At 41.7% G+C, this 18119-nt stretch overlaps 1 protein-coding gene across 1 annotated transcript in view; it reads right to left on the bottom strand.

The window, feature by feature from the left end:
• Positions 1-6252: 6252 nt before the first annotated feature.
• The window catches only part of LOC126470548 (uncharacterized), an 81290-nt gene continuing 69423 nt past the window's right edge, over positions 6253-18119 (bottom strand). Inside the window, exon 8 of the mRNA XM_050098521.1 lies at positions 6253-6795. Within this exon, the coding sequence (XP_049954478.1) occupies positions 6667-6795 (129 nt within the window). The 3' untranslated portion in view covers positions 6253-6666. The remainder of the gene's footprint in view (positions 6796-18119) is intronic.

Below are 18119 nucleotides of genomic sequence, written 5' to 3'. Positions count from 1 at the left end.
AGGTGGAAATGGCATGGCAAGCCGTTCCACAGGACTACATCCAGCATCTCTACGATCGTCTCCATGGGATAATAGCAGCCTGCATTGCTGCGAAAGGTGGATATACACTGTACTAGTGCCGTCATTGTGCATGCTCTGTTGCCTGTGTCTATGTGCCTGTGGTTCTGTCAGTGTGATCATGTGATGTATCTGACCCCAGGAATGTGTCAATAAAGTTTCCCCTTCCTGGGACAATGAATTCACGGTGTTCTTATTTCAATTTCCAGGAGTGTATATTTTTCTAAAACTGTTCACAGAGGAGGATCTCACACTAGTTCCTCCTCTAAATCTTCGCACAAACGACAAAATGACAGATATCGAAATAGCTGACCAAGGGATAGAAAATCAACTGAAACTGCGAAACATAGGAAAAGCTACTGGACCCGCCGGGCTAACAGTTCGATTCCGCATAGAGTATGAGAAGAAACTTTCTCCTCTTTTAGCAGCAATGTGTCGTAGGTCTCTAGGGAAGAGAAGTGCTGCTAATGACTGTAAAAAAGCACACGCCATTCCCGTTCTCAAGAGCCGCCGTCGAACAGAGGCACAAAACTATGCACCCACATCTCTGACGTCGATCTGTTGTAGAATTCTGGCGTATGCTTTTTCGTGATAGCGTATTTGACATTTGTGGAGGCCGAAAATCGTCTCTGTGGGAATCAACATGGGATCCGAATACCACGATCGTGTGAAGCCCCGCTTACATTGTTCGTCCAGGAGACCTAGAAAGCAGTGGATGAAGGCGCCCAGTACAGTTCCGCACTGAAACTTAATGAACAAAACACGAGCTTACGGAGTATCAGACCAACTGTGTGACTGGACCGAAGAGTTTCTAGCAAACAGAACACAGCATGTCATTCTGAACGCAGGGAAGTCTTAGGACCTCGCGCGTGCCCCAAGGGAATGTTGTAGGATGATTAATTTTCACAAGGTACAGAACTTACATAGTATTCGTAGGTAAAGTCGTAGTTTCCTTGAGACTTTTCGTGGGTCATACTGTTATGTACAGAGAAGTAGCAGTACTAGTAAATTTTAGGTAAATGCAGAGGATCAATGTTGTAGGGAGTACGAATCGACCCTCAACATAAACAAATGTAGGCCCTTTTATTGTAAGCTTACATGTTTGCATAACGATCACTGGAAGCACTCAAAAAGTACCAACGTAGCACTGATTGAACATGTTTAACAAACACCCTAAGTCTACAGTGGTGGCTCCCGTGGTTGTGGAGTCAGACGTAAATGGCAGCGGCGTCACGTAAGCGCTCTCACTGGAGCATCCTGACTGATGATTCAATCCTTGTGTAATCGGAGCGAACTGGTCTAGTTTGACCTGGCTGCTGCCCTAAACACCACTCGGTGACAGGAGAGAGTCGGGCCGATTTTCAGTAGTATGCCTTTCAGAGGGGAAAAGGTCTGCGCGACCTGCAGCCCCTAGCAGCCCTTAGGCTATCTCCTGGTGGCTAGTAGGAGCATGGCCGTCCGTCTTCTAGAAAATTGTCCCATGTGTGTTCTGCATATCTGAAGTACTAATGTGATGTTAGTTACTGACAGTGGAGGCGTTAAGCCTCGCTACAGCGACTTCCAAAGCAAATCTAGGGGCATCGGTTCGGAGTCTTTTGAAGTAGAACGACCATACAAAATTAATCGTGGATTAGAGAGGTGTCAGACTGAGAATCATTGTAACAATCCTCAGAAAATGTAGTCCATTAACAAAGACAGTACCTTACAAAACAATTGTTCGGCTAATACTTGAATACTGCTGACCAGTTGGGACCCACACCAATTACAGTTGATAGTGGAAATAGAGAAGATAAAAAAAAGCAGCACATTCCGTTACAGGTTTTCATTTAGTATATGCAAAGGCGTCTTCGAGACGCTCAGCCAAACACAGCGGCAGACGCTGCAACAGAGGTGTTCTGCATCAAGGAATGGTCTCATGTTAAAATTTCGATAGAGTGCCTTCCTGGAAGAGTCACCCAATGTAGTGCTTCCTCCTACTGATATACGAGGAAAGACTATGAAGATAAAATCAGAGAAATCTGAGGCAACACCGAGGTTCTGCAGCAATCATTCTTCCCACGAACACTTTGTGACTGGAAAAGGAAAAGGTCCTCCCTTTCCCTTTTCCAGTGGCAACGGTACACGAAGTACCCTCCGCCACACAGCGTATGGCGGATTGTTGCGTAAAGATGTGGGCGCAAATTTAGAAAATAGAACGCTAAGCGTTACTGTTACACGATAGAGCAGTTAGGAATCGTTACCTAACGAGCAACTGCTTTGTAATAAGCTACAGTACGAACCTACTCTCGTTACAACATAGGAAAAAACATCACTTGTATTTTTCTCTGATTAAATTCTATCGACTTTCTACTCTACAACACATCTGGTATTTGAGTATTCCCACCCACGCGCTAAATCAATCAAACAGCTGCGACTACAGTGAAAGGTTGCCCCGTTAATTACAGCGACGGGCATTTTCATTACCGTCGCATCGTATTTCATGGTAAGGCTAATATGAAAACGCCTGGTTGCAATTACGAGAGTACTAGAGGCCCTGCTTTCTGCGACATTTATTGCGTCATAACACGCGCCGTAGACGTACTCTTGAAGTTACTGCCTCTGCGCACAGAATGTTCGTTTACAGAGTAATCACCTGAATTTACGCTGTCAGGCGTTTCGCAAACCAAACATATACGTATTTATCGATATATCCTGTTATGCGCTGTAGTTAGGGAAAGTACTTGATAGCAAACAACTTCATACAAGAAATTATGATTTTATATCTGAATTCTTCCGTTACTTCTTGGCAGAACATTTCCTCCATATTTCAGACTGAATAACAAGTACGCCGTTTTTGTTCTACTGATTTTTGTTTATTTCAGTTTCGTTTTCGTCTTATTAGGCCATCTTCAGGAAACAACTGACTAACGTCTGAAAAGGACACTAGTTATTAGGTAATCAAACGTTATAAGCAAAGATACATTCTACTTATGTAGAGTGTTGAGCAGCAAACTTGTTTCTTAATTTTGAAATTGCAACTTACACCATGGACAATATTAAGTATAATAAATAATTAAGCGACACAATATGGCAGCTTTTGTGAGGTCTTGACATTGGCTGAGAAACCGTTAAACTGAGCACTCTATATTTATATTCAACAAAATGGTTTTTTTTTTTTTGACATTGTAAACTAAACTTTAGGCAATCAACAGCACCACACACAATAATTAAAATACACAGTCTTATAGTATTACAGGATATATGGTTACCTAACAGCTAGAGTCCCTTTCAGTCGCTAGTCAGTTGTTTCCTGAAGGTGGCCTAATAAGCCGAAAACTAGTTTCAAATAAAAAAGTCAATAGAACAGAACAGTGTACTTGTTATTGAACCTTAAAAAGAATTTGTGCGTTTTTTATTTCTCAAGGACTGTAGATCTTGCGTAAGTAGCTTCCAGAAATTTACACAGACGTCACTGAAGGGCTGTTATCACGACGGTGCACCAGCCCACTTTAATAATACTTTTCAAGACTATCTTTGTGAATGATGTATTGGAAGAGAAATCCCTGTCAGTTGGTCACCAAGATCATCATGTTTAATACCAATCGACTGATCTCTGAAGATGATGTATTCCATTTCTGTGGTCATTCGAAAAAAATTTTTGCGGTCCAGGAACAGGATTTAACGTAGTACATCCACGAAGGTGAACGTGAAATTCTTGCACATTCTGTGGAACGGAATAAAGGCCAATACCTTATTCACCAGGCAGTAGATTGTAAATCATGGGTACATATAGGTACTAGTATCCTTAAGCACACCGTTGCTGCAACTGGATCCTCACGACAGACAATACCCATGAGTCTCTTAACTAATTCAACACTATCGATATCAAGGAAACGATTAGTGTGCTCATATGGATGGGTTTCGGCTACATCTTCTTCCAGAACATGCTTCATAGGGTATAACTGATTTCTGGCGGCAGTCTTTATAAGGCTGTAAACACTAATCAACGAAAGTCAGTGTGCCTTAGAAAGCATGATACTTCAGATTGCAAAGTCCTGACATACTCTGCCGGTGTCAGGGTGCTACGAAACGACGGACTCCAGATTTTATGTCGTCTGTTAAACTTCATTCAGGCAAATCGCATTCTTACTCCAAATGTAATGTACTTTCCCATGTACTGGACACTTTCAGTCAAAGCGAAAGTTATGATAACTGTATCAGTGAACCGACGTTAAATTCACAACGTTAATGGTTTACGAACTGTCAAACAAGCACATAATAAGGAAAAATAGATTGTTCTAGGAGGAGGAGGACGAGAAGTACAGAAGGACAGAAACAATAAAAGAACAGTCACATGCAACCGTAAGCCTCTTCAGCTGCAACATACAATTCATCGTTTGATGACTTATTAGTTCCTGTCGTAACTTCCTACTTGACGTCAGGGTGCTACGAAACAAGGTTCAACGGATTTTATGGCTCCAAAACTATAGACAGATGTTGACTGAGTGTTATGGCCCCTTTATATCCTGCAGGATGCAGTAAAACTACTGATGATCATTCTATCAGTAAATTATTTATTCATCAAATCCAGATGAAAGTAAAAAAGAAACGTGCTAAAACTGTTAAATAGGCATTTGGTAATTATGTTCCTACCATTATGACTGTTCAATGGGTGGCAAATTGTTGTCCGCATTAAATTTTAAGGAATCAAACGAAGAAAAGCTTCCAGTTGTGGCTTCCCTTGGGTACAAAGAGAAGCTCTATGACCGTCAAAAATTAGAGAATTCTTCCGGTAAAGAGCAAGCACAAGCTGTTTGAACTACATTTTCAAAGGGATGACTAAAATACAATGTCAAAATTATTTTCAACTTCGCAATCGGTGCGAACACTGGTCGCCTTAATGGTAGATGTTTACCCATTTCCAAAAAATTCATAGACATCTGTTTTACTTGCCATTATTACATTGATGAATTAACTTTGCGAAGTGTCCTTAAAAGCAAGATATCTCAGTTTGTTAAGTCGTTGCATACAAATAGTTGAGAGAAACGTAGTAAAATATCCTTGCTAAACCATTCATTGTGGCAATAAGTATACGGAAAAAAATTAATGCTTCGGAAACTGAATACATAGTCGAATTTTATAGTAATGAAGTACATGAAGTTTTACTGACAAGTGTTTGCCATGAATCCACAGAACTGTTTTTACATTTCTTGAAGGAGATGCTGAAAAGAGATTAAAAATAAGTTCTCCCGGTGGACTGCATCATGCAAGCTGGTTAGCAAGAGAAATTTACTGTCCAATATGTTCTTACTGACACCGAAATTAAAACCATGCATCGAAATGAGAATAGTTTAAAAGCTGCTTCAATGTTCGTAGTTACGATCAATGTTAAACTATGGCACTTGTATGTAGTGCAGATGTCAAAGCGCCTGATAAAGATCTAATGTTATTAAAATCATTTAAAATTTTCAACATCAAGGACGCAGTGCTGTCCAAAAGAGCTCTGAATAAAATCAGCAGATACTTTTGGTATTTATCTTATCACTCTTTGCTGATGATATGCGTACCAAATTTAAAAATGTGTCTCCTGTTTCTGCCTGGATTTTCATAGAGAATTATCTGGTAAGTTAAATATCGTTTTAATTTAGTATTACACCTTCGTTTTGTTTCTGTTTTCTCATTTGCAGCTCAACTGTTCTACATATGTAGATATGAATACTTCATTTGTATGTGAAGAGCAATTTTCAACTGCTGCTACATAATCAATGAATTGTGAATACTGAGTAGGTAACGCTTAAAATACTTATTATTCCTCTTGAAAATGTTCCAGTTTCCTAAACCCAACTGATATATATTGAAATTTTCTGTTTAAATCACACCTACATTTCTTCAGTCAAATGGACATAATAATTTCTGTTCAACACCAGGACAAAAACATTTTTACCCAGGTGACGACAATCGATGACACGAAACTGATGTTACTTTCTCTGCAGATGGAACTGAAATTTAGGAGATGGTTACGTGCAATAAATCTAGCAACACTGTCGCAACAAAACAGACATTTACAGCTCTTTTTATTGCTGCAGATATTTCAATTGCCTCACAACAACAAAAATATTAAAGAATATGATTTCTTCAATAATCATACACAGTATAGACATAACGAGGTGACTAAAACATACGCATAAAAAGGGAATCACAACATGTCATAAGAAATTACCTTTACGTCTCACTTTATTTGCTGTAGCTTACAAATCGAGTTTGCTATTAACGTTCTCTTATTGCTTACGTGATATTCTTATAATAAAGTAAATATGTACACTTATCCTAATAAGCTAGATATAAAAGTTAACTGGTTGGAAAGCAAGAAAACTAAAAGTGAGGTTTAGAAGAAGACTTAGTTATACTTCACTTTTGGGATCACATGATAACAGAGGCTAAATGGAACAGCGCAAGGGGCTTTTGATAGGGCGTGGTTGAAGGACGTCGAAGCAGTCTGTGACCGAATATGTTTTGTCTGTTACTCGTAGTTTCCATATGTCTGAATGAAATTATTTTACTAGCGTTAACAATATTCGATGTTTCTAGTAGATCGTGCTTGTTAAAAATGTACCGTGTTACGCAGTGATATCAACCTATGGTTTGTTGCAATAATGGATAAGAAATTCCACGGTCATACAATTTCGACATCATCCACTGACGAATTTCCAATCGTGCGGTAGAAGCTGTACACCACCAATAGGTAGTATATATTGAGAGCTGAAAAAGAAATACAAAGTACATTATAAAATACTATCGTTAAAATGAAAGTCTGGTGATAGTCTTCAAGTTCTATCACCTGTAAAAGCAATTAATTTCTTCCCTTCACTATTTACCAAAACATCTTTTTGTATCATGACCAATAAAGATGTTGTTTGATACTGTTGTCTCTTTCAAAAAGTACCAAGTATAAAAAGTGTGGTAAGTAAATACAGAAGCAATATTATAGGAAATATTACCTCATCCCAGAAACATTTAAATTCAAACAACTGAGATTTTGGATTTATACACAACATAACTCTCCACAATAAAAGCTTCTAGGTGCATCTGAAATTTATCTGAATCAGCTAACATCCAAATTGAGAAAGGAGGTGGACGAACCTTTAGTGCTGAGGACGTAAGACAGTGATTCCCGGTCTTTGTGTGACCATTACCCCTGAGTGAAATCTGATATCAGCAAGTACCCCACCCGTCTCTCTCAGTCATCAACATCAGCGATTAATTACCCTTTGGAAAGGAAACGAATTTTCTTTGAATACTTTTATTTTCAAAATGACGAAAGATGAATTATGTTTTGTTTTTGTAGCCGTTTTATTAAACCATGAGTTAATGGATCAATGACACAATTGGTAGTGATTATTTGTAGCAATTCTCAATGCATTGCGGGTGATTTCTAACAGCTTATTTCCAGAAATTCTCAATGCTTTGCGGGTGATACCCGTAACTCCTTCTCAGAAAATACTGTCCATATTGAGGGAAGACAAAATATACTTGAAACTTCCTGACAGATTAAAACTGTGGGCCGGACCGAGACTCGAACTCGGGACGTTTGCCTTTCGCGGGCAAGTGCTTCACCATTTTTTTTTTTTAATCTCATTTTGTTCGTGACGGACGTCCCCTGACCCCCGTTGAAGTTCGTTATTGATCCATTCACCCAGTCTTTTTTTTTGTTTTTTTTTTTTTTTAATTACAGAGGGCAGCTAACCCTCTGACCGAACACGCTGAGCAACCGTGCAGGCTCACAGCTTTAATTCCGCCAGTACCTCGTCTCCTACCTTCCAAACCCGAGTCACGTCTCGGTGAGACACACAGTTTTAATCTGCCAGGAAGTTTCATATCGGCGCACACTCCGCTGCAGGGTGGAAATTTCATTCGGGGGACAAAACATACATCATTTCTCTCTCTGGTGATACTTGCTCCATCCATACTGTGCTCTCCCATTTAAAATCAACAAAATTAAAATAGATGCTACACTTACTGTCTATAAATCACTTGATTACGGGACTCATTACTAAACTGGCAGAAATTGAAACACGTCACGCTGCCAATACTTTGTGTCCGATGACTGTTACTACTACTACTACTACTACTACTAATAATAATAATAATAATAATAATAATAACAAATAATAATAATAATAATACATAACAATACTGTGTATTCTATACAGCAATATAGTACCCAATGCGTAGTTACTGTCAAGTTGAACTGCCAGCTATTTCAGTTATTGTCGTGAAGTGAATAGCGACGTGATTTCTGGACTACTGCGAGAATTTTCATGAGATATTTAAGCATATATGATGTATATGTCTCAGGTTTGCTTTAATACATGCGTAGTCCGAAGTACAAAGTATGCTTGTAACAGGTGAACAATGTGAGTAATCTAATGTTCATATAATCGCTAACAAGCTTAAATTCCACCAAATTACTCCCATGTTAATGTTAGCATTTGAAAACAAAACTAATTATTGGCAATTTACGTAATCAATATTGCTTACAGTTCTGACAAAATAGTGTTAATAGTAATGATCTTTAAAAAATTAGTTTAGTGACGGAAATACAATTAAAACACTTTGTTTTTACCTCTCAGATAATTTAACTACCCCTCAGGGGTCAATACTACCAGTTTGGGAAGCACTAGTGTAAAATAACACTCTGCACACTAGTCTAGGGAGCAAACAAAGTTTTTCTCTCCGAAAGATTACTACTAAATATTCATTTCTGGGATGGTATGTCTAGAGCACAAGACTATATCAGGTATCCAACATTATGTTAGGATTTTAATGAGAGAAACACGTAACTAACTCAATGACACAACATACATTATTTGCTCCAGTTACTTTTATGGTCGATTCCAACCAATTCATTATGTACCACGTACGAAAATCAGCATGCATCTCTGATAGTCAAAGCCCGAGATCATAAACCGTACGTCTGTAGAGGATCTCCGTCACAATAGTCGTTACGATAAAATCTTGAGACGTTAAACGTGAATATTATGGAAAGCAGCAAAAGGTTGGTCTTATAATAAATGAAGCCGTGATGGTGTGCGGTTAAACTTGGCAAGGACAGTACGGGCATATTGAAGTAGCGGTATTTTTGGTTGGAAATCTGATCTCGAACGGAACAGGATTAATCGTAAATTGCTGCAGTATCCGCAGATTCATGACTAGATTATTGCGGAAGTGTCGAAAAGTAAGGTCCAGGTACACCGATGGGAGTTACTTCGCAACACATATTCTTTATCGGTCAGTCGAATTCCTGCCACGGTATGGTGAAGAATAGAAGGACGGAATGGTGATTAAGCGGTAGCATCATGTAAAGAGGAATGTTCTCTCCCATCGTGATGCAGTTGCTACAGAACTACGCAACTTTCACTTCGTAATATCTTTCACACACGCCATGCCCACCGAAGACGTTGCAGAGACGGAGCATTTACCTTTGGCGATTTACATCTGTGACGAGTTACCTTGTAACTCTGAACTGATCTGAAAATATCCACGCACTGCCGAATCTGCTTATCACAAAGAAAATACTTTGCTGTTGATGGAATATAAATTGCTTTCACTTCATAAGAACAGGATTTTTATTTTGTTTCAGATAATAGTCCGATCATGGACGGAGAGTCTAAGACCAAAATATAGATGAAAAGTGAAAATAATTTACAGGCAACTTTACTTTCTTCATTTCGAATAATAATACCGCTGTTGAACATTAGCAGATCAGCTGTAGTACTGAAGTACACTGCACAACACAATTACAGGATCACTTTTTAGAAATCCAGTAATTGGCTCCCATTTCGACACAGAAGTTTGAAATTTGGCTCAAAGGTGCCTGCAATCTTCCTCTATAGCGGTGCGAAAATATGGCCCCTGCGACGTGACTCTCGGGTTCGACGACGCATCAGACAACAAGGTGTCGTCACATACGAAAAAAAGACCGCAGTTCAAAAGCTCATATGAGCCGTAAGATGGGTTAATGATGTCACATTGGCACCAAATTTCACCACAATTCTGCCCAATGCCACCGTGGACGCGTGACGCAATGATAAGGTCGTCACAGCCCCTCTTACCCACATTTTCTTTGAAGTCTTTGCGACGAAAGTCATAACCACGACACCTAGCACTGAAACAGCGCAGTTTTCATATGGGTGTCCGTGAAAAATATTTCAGACACATCGCCGCTCAGAATCAATAGGAAAATTTCTTAGGGAGAGGCATAAATGGCGTCAATAGAACTACCCCTTTCATTGGGGCGTTGATTTACACGCGTTTTCCCGTCGAAAACGACAGTTCGCAGTGCGATGAGCAACTGTGAGATATTCTTGCCAACCTTTGACGCTGCTGACACCATCGGACGTTTCAGCCCTTCTGTAAGGATATTGTGGGGCTGCATCCCCATTGGACGTCATCGCACCCACTTGGTGTGTAGCGCGACTGCAGTTTTTGCTCTCGTGTACAGGTTGGAACCACTACGGATCGTTCAAAACCGTCCGATGAAATTTAACGTGATCCGAAGTGGGAAATGGAGCTCCTGTTTTCCGCACTGTTAGGGCGTGATCAAGTGAGATTGTAACATTAACATGTGTATAAATAAAACGGCAAAGGGTCCCACTAAGACCATCCCGGTTCGACGACATCCTCTGTGCCACCCACGCAACTTTGTTGAGCACGTCAGAAATGTACATTTAGAAATATCGGCACCGAATCAGCCTGGCGACTGCTCTTGACCCTGAGGGCAGGCGAGCCGCACCAAGGGGTTGTCGAAGGTTTTGCCTAACCCTCAGGCATTAGAGTAGCTGTCAGGCTGATTTAATGTCGAAATTTCTAAACGTACATTCCCAACATGCTCAAAAAAGGTGAATAGGGCCACCGAGGGTGTTGCTCAACTGGGGGCTCATAGAGGAACCCTTTGTCGTTTCGTTCACGCACATGATAACGTTGAACTCCCACGTGATAGCGCCATAGGAGGCCGGAAAATGGGAGGGCTGATAAAGTATAACTGCCCTTTGATGCTTTGGATAACGTCCACATGTTTTGAACGGTCCCTGTAATCCAACCTGTGCAGGATAGTAAAAATTGCGGTCACGCTGCACTTCCAGAGGGTATGATCACATTCAATGGGGATGCAGCCCCACAATGTCCTAAGAGAAGGGATGAAATGCCCGAGGGTGTCAGCAGTGGCGAAGGACACCAATAACATCTTCCCGTTGCTCATCGCATTGTGAACTGTCGTTTTCGACCGCGAAATGTGTGGGAATCAACGCCCCAAGGAAGGGGCAGTTTAATTGTGGCACTTTATGCCATCCCCTGAGGCCTTTTCGTGTAGACTCGAAGCAGCGATTGTCTCAAATGTTTTCCTCGGCCAATCATAAGAAAACCGCGTGATTTCAAAAAAAATGTTCAAATGTGTGTGAAATCTTATGGGACTTAACTGCTAAGGTCATCAGTCCCTAAGCTTACACGCTACTTAACCAAAATTATCCTAAGGACAAACACACACACCCATGCCAGAGGGAGGACTCGAACCTCCGCCGGGACCATGATTTCAACGTTTGGTGTCGTTGTTCTGAACTCCATCGCAGAGACGTCAAAAGAGGGAGTGGAACGTGGGGAAGAGCGGCTGTGATGACTTTATCGTCGTTGTTTTGGGTAGAATTATGTTGAAATCTGGTGCCAGTATGACATCAATAAACGACCGTACAGCGCACATGAACTTTTCAGCAGTGGCCTATTTTTCGCCTTTGTCGACATCTTCCGTTCGAAGCGTTGCCAAGCTCGAGGGTGACGTCGCAGAGCGCTATAGTTTTTCACTATTTCAAAGGAATCTTGTAGGCACTATTAGGCCAAATTACAAGCTCACGCGCTGTAATGGAAGACAATTATGTGGTTTCGAAATAGTGGTCCTTTAATTTTGTTGTGCAAAGTAGAAGTAGAATAGGTGACGTGAAGAAAGACGAAGCTATAAATTAATAAATTGCAAAAAGAAATATCCAGGACACAGAAATCATTATAATGAGAGTGGTAGTTGGCAGACGTGGCTCGTGATCAATAAATCTGCAAATCAGCAAAACGAACAACTTATTTGCCCCATTTTTGGTTTGGCGGTGTGGAAAACCATCGCACATCAATGTAAATCACCCGCTCAGCTGATCACTAAACATGCCCGCACTGACCAGGGTGGCCAAGCGGTAAAGACACTGGATATCATTCGGATGGATAGTGAGTCAAATCTGCGTCTGGCCATCCAGGTTTCCTTAGTTTCACTGGAGCAATTAATGAATAGTTTAGAATAAAATGTGGAAGAATTTTATTATCTATATCAATGGATGGTGACATGGCGATGGTCGTAAGTCAATAAGAAAACATCTTACGATCAAATGAGCTACATTTGCTAGTTCTGCTTCTCAGAGACATGTCTCCGAGAAGTTCTCTTGCTCAAGCACTGTTTAATATGTGTAGGTCCCATTGTGTTTCGGTCGTTTCGAGGGACTTCAGCTTTTGCCATTTCGAAGTGAAGACGATTTGGAGTGAAATTAGCAGACTTTACAGACACAGTTGCTGCGGAGTATTACATGCCGTGTTGAGTTTATTTCTGATCCTATGTAGGCTGACATTCTTGTAGGAGACCGTCCGTCAAGTTATTGTGTAAATGGTAGAAGGTAAATTGTTCCGATTTCATGATATTGCTGCTGTTTCCGAATTTCATTGCATATTTTTACGACAGTGTATGAACTTTCCGTCTTTTTCCCCTTCTATCGAGGGATTGCATGTATATTCATGGTCGTGCATTTTCCTTAGGGATTACTATTCTCTACAGAGAGACAGTGTCTTAAACAGCATTCATCAGTTATGTTTACAGTATTAATTCCTTAACATTATGGACGACCAGTTCTTCCAGCAGACATTGAAAGTGCTTTACAATGAAATGTGCTTCAAGTTAATAATGTATTAGATATTTATCAATTGTCTGTAGCTGCAAATAACACAAAAGTAATGGAAAAGGAAAGGAAAAATGTAAGAAGCACAATACTAGTCCTAAACAATAAGATAACTGAAAAGGTAAATTCGTTTAAATGTATCAGAATCGATACAAAAATAACCTAGATATGGTATAAAATATACTGAAATGTGACGCTAGAAATCGTTGCTTAAGGAGCTACATTGGCAGAACTATAGAGAAAGACATAACACTAACATGGCACAAAGGGTGGCTAAGTCTGCTCTTGTGTTTGTTTGCGAGTCATGGACTTTAAGAAAAGGAGAGAACAAAGAATTGGATGAGCTGGGGTCACTTCGCGGACATTGTAAAACGGAGCGCTAAGTAAAGACATAAGACAGCAATGAGACATGAAAACGACGCTGGTAGAGGATACTGGGCGCTACCCAAAAACGCTATGGCCACATCGAACGGATACCACCTGAGCATCTGCCATGGCAAGCATTATATTTTAACGAAATTGGAAGACGGGATATACAGGGTGATTATAATTAAAATTAAACTCTCAAGACGCTTGAAATAATACCGCTTGTCAGAATGACGTCAAATTGCAACGGAATATTATCGGAGAAGGGGGAAACCGTATGGTAGAAGAAAAAAAGTGTGAAAATTGATCAATAGATGGCGCTATATGTGTCAGAATAGTAAATGAAACCACCTGTCATGCGCATGAACCATTGAAATTGGTAAAACACGCCGGGTACACGGCTTTTGCTGCCTCTATCGCTGTATCCCTCCCTCTCTCTACCTCCACACCCACCATCTCCTTGATCAGGGCTGTTTCCAGCACCTCCCTCTCCCGGATGTTGAACTTCGCTGTGACATCTACCCTTCCTTCCAACTATAACCTGGCCTTATCCCCCCCCTCTCCCCAGGGCTCCTTTTTCCTCCCCTCTCCTTTCCCCAGAGCAGATTTTCCTCCTTCCCTCCCCGAGTCCCTGCACCCCCTCCGCAGCTGTTTTCCTTTCCCATCCCTTCCCTCCACGGCCCTCCTTCGGCACGCCCCCCACCTCATACTCTTTCTCTCCCCTACTCCTCACCTCCTTTTCTCTTCTCCCTAGTCCCTTCTCCCGGCAGATCCTCTCAGGTTTTTATTCATCATCAGTGTGCTGCGTTAGTGTTGCGTTGTGTTTTGGTGCCGTTATACAGAGTCATCTAGTGATGTGGTTTTAACTGTGTGCTCAACCTGTTTTAGTCCATGATTGTTCCATGCTACGCCGTCCGTCACGTGGCTGTTTCAATCGTCCTGCGACTTTTTATGTTCTGGCCTGTCTTTGCCTGTTGCATTTTAATCCAGTGTGGATTTTCTGTGTAAAATACTTTTTTAGATTTTTACCTCCGTTTTACAGTCACCACTTTGCACGCTTTCTTTTCTTATGTTTCAGACTTTTCTGTTTCTATATTCTGCCATGTTTTCTTCTTTATGTTGTTTTAAATGTCTTCCTGTCTGCTTTCTTGGCTGAAGAGGTACATAATGTGAGAATGTGGGTCTCACGGGAGGCATGCGCAAGATAGTCCCTGCACTCGCACTATCCTCTGTGCCCTCTGTGGCTCAGATGGACAGAGCGTCTGCCATGTAAGCAGGTGGTCCCAGGTTCGACTCCCGGTCAGGGCACACATTTTCACCTGTCCCCATTGATATATATCAAACCCTATCAGCAGCTGAAGGTATTAATATATAATTCTAATTTCCTTCTAGACGGCTGCAGGTCATCATATCCATATAAGTATATTCGTCATGACTGTCTCAATGCAGGACGTGCTCTGCTTGTAAAGCTGTATTATGAAAATAATGACTGTGCACACTTCACTGTGCAGAAGTTCTGGACACTGAAGGGTTAGAAAAAAGGTGTTGGTCTGATGACTCCCGTGGGTCTGGAGAAAGTGATTCGGAAATTCGAAAAGATGGGTTCTTTTGATGCACAACCTGATGGAGGGAGGAGACGAATTGATTCGACGTCAGTGGAAGCAGTGGCCACAGCAATGCAGGAGGAGACGAGTGGTGGTGTGCAAACGTGTAGTGCACGGAGAATTGCCTGAAGATTGGACATACCTGTAAGCACGGTGCATAAAATCCTATGGAACATGCTTCTTTGCTATCTATTCAAAATAACTCAAGTGGACGAGTTGCTTCCTGTTGACCTGCCAGCAAGAGACCTTTGCTTTAGAATTTCTCGTGGAAGTGGACAATGAATGATTGTGGAAGATTTTGTGGACAGACGAAGCTCACTTCCATCTGACAGGACATCTCAGTACACGGAACTGTCGAATATAGGCAATGGAAAATCCACACGCAAATCAACCAGTACCACTTCATCCTGAAAAGGTCACTGTGTGGTGCGGGTTTACGGCATCATTGATCATATAGCCATATTTTTCCGAAGAAACAGGGGCCTCCGGTCCTGTGACCTGTACCGACACTGGTAAGCGCTGTGAGTGTCTTTTGTGCAACCACGTCATTCCAGCCCTCCAACATCGTAGACGTGTGGATGGGATCATTTTTACGCAAGATGGTGCACCTGCACACATTGCAAATCCAGTTAAGCAGCTGCTGAAGCGCCATTTCGGAAATGCTAGAATTATCAGCCGCCATTTCCCTGCAGCCTGGCTGTCCCAATCACCTGATCTTAATCCATGTGACTTCTGGCTGTGGGGCTATCTGAAAGATATTCAGTGTTTCGATTGCAAACTTAGGTGCATTGAAGTCACGCATTACGCAACACATTCTGAACGTGACCCCGGAAACACTTCGATCAGCTATGAAACATGCTGTTCCTCGATTTCAACTTGCAGAAAACGATGGACTTTACTGTTTTGCGCCAGTCACACAGAAATTAATGATCCGATTTGATTTTGATTGATGCTTTTTATGCGGTTTTTGGCTTCAGGACAATTAAAAACCGATGTGAGTGATACTTTTTATGCGGTTTTTTGCCTCATGATAATTAAAAACCGATTTTTCCCATCCGATGTGATGTGAGCTTTCCTTGGTGGATGGGCTTACGTATCTAACAATATCTCACCTATACACCAATGCACACTGAGGAGTATAATTTGCTCAACATCAAACGTACACCTTACGCGTTGTTGTATGATTCATTTGTCATTTTTAGTCGACCACTATTAAATTATGATGCTTACAGCGCCATCTATTGCTACATTTTGTAACTATGTATTTTTCTTCTGCCATACATTTTTCCCCCTTCTCAGATATTATTCCGTTGCAATATGACGTCATTCTGAGCAGTGGTGTTATTTCTACAGCGGTTTGATAGTTTAATTACGAAGATTGAATGAAAAGTAATTTTTCCACATTCGTTAATTAAGTTTGGATGGGAATATTTTCATAAATAAAACGCAGAAATAATCCTTAGAATGTGATCTTTAATTATTAATATTCACTTTTCCGCATAATCACCAGCCAATTGGATGCATTTCTGCCAACGACGAACACGTTTTCTGAAGCCATTACGGAAGAAGTCAACACTTTGTTTCCGCAACCACAGTCTCACAGTTCTCTCAACGTCTCCGGGTCGTAATGGTGTACCCACGTTTCGTCTCTTGTCACAATTTAATGGAGAAAGGCGTCACTTTCGTTCTCGTAACGCGAGAGAAGTTCCTGGCAAATTTCAAGTCTATGCGCTTTCATTTCAGGAGTCAGCATCTGGGCTACGCATCGTGCACAGATTTTCTGATAGCCTAGCAAAGCAATAATGTGACCCACACGTTTATGTGAAATGCCGATTGTGCTTACAATTTCTCTCTGAGCGATACAACATCGCCCTAATTCAATCTGTCAACATTTTTCTTGTGAAATTCGGTGGTTGCTGTCACGTCCAACTGTTTGTGAGGTCAGATGAATTTCTTTGGATCAGATGAATTTCTTTGGGGTGACACCTTTTGCTGTCAAGAATTAAATGACTGCACGTTGCTTAAATCGCATTGACCGACCGTCTGGTCCGGGTTCCATACTTTACATTGTAACAACACAACTGTTGAGTGCTAAGGCTTTCTGCCAACAGGAGCTGTAGGGAAGAGACTATGGAAGAAACCAGTATCTGCAGCATACCAGTGCTGCCAACTGTTGAAGAGTTACGAAGGTGGGGGCATTACTTTTCAGTCAGCCCTCGTATAATCACCCTGAATTTCGATTCCCCCCAGGGCGGAGGGGGGGGGGGGTCGGGCTGGCAGCAGCTTCATATGCCGTTCTGCAGCCTAGCCAATGAAGTTTTTTTCCCTTTATTCCGCATACGAGGCGGGCCAGCAGTGGCCTACATACGCCGCTTTTCGGCCAAATGGGACAACATTAAATACAATAGAAGACAATAGAAAAAATATGTAGAGAAAAACATGATGACAAAACGTAACATGGTAGAAATGAAGTTGTTCGACTGTAGGTGCAGTACAGTCGAACAACTTCATTTCGTGGCGATGATCATCAGCGAAGGAGGACACCAACACCATGAAAGGGGGGGGGGGGGGGGGGGGACTGCCACTGAGTGAAGAGGAAAGGCAGGGGGGAAGGAGGGGGGGAGGTGCCAGTAGGAGAAAGAAGGGAGGGGGAGGAGAGAGGGTAAGGGTTGGCAGCCCAGGGAGGAGAAGAGGAGTAAGAGGGAGACAAAGGAGACAGGATGGAGGGAGAAAGGAAGGTGGGGGAGAGAGAGGGAGCCCAGGTGGTTAAAAGGGGTGGAGAGGGAGGAGGGAGTGGGGGTTAGAGCTGGTAGGAGGCCAATGAAGATATGGCGACAATATTTGTGTTACAGTCCTTTGATTTCAAAACGGGCGTACACTCACTCCTTGGACTGGAAGCAGGAGGAGGAAAAAGAGGAGGAGGAGGAGGAGGAGGAGATTTTCTGATTTTGTGCTGTGCGATTTGTCTTCCTCCTATGGCAATTTGTATTTCGCGCCGTTGTGGTTCCACCACAGTTCCTCTGTCTTTCACGGACGGTTCATTATACCTAGGTGCGCGAGAGACGGTGCGGTGGCGCTAGCGGCGTCAAAGGTGACAGCAAGTAGTACTGCAAGGTAGGCCTGGCGCTCCGTT

The sequence above is a fragment of the Schistocerca serialis genome, chromosome 1 (assembly GCF_023864345.2).
Source record: "Schistocerca serialis cubense isolate TAMUIC-IGC-003099 chromosome 1, iqSchSeri2.2, whole genome shotgun sequence".
Lineage (NCBI taxonomy): Eukaryota > Metazoa > Arthropoda > Insecta > Orthoptera > Acrididae > Schistocerca > Schistocerca serialis.
This window is presented reverse-complemented; position numbering and strand designations above follow the sequence as displayed.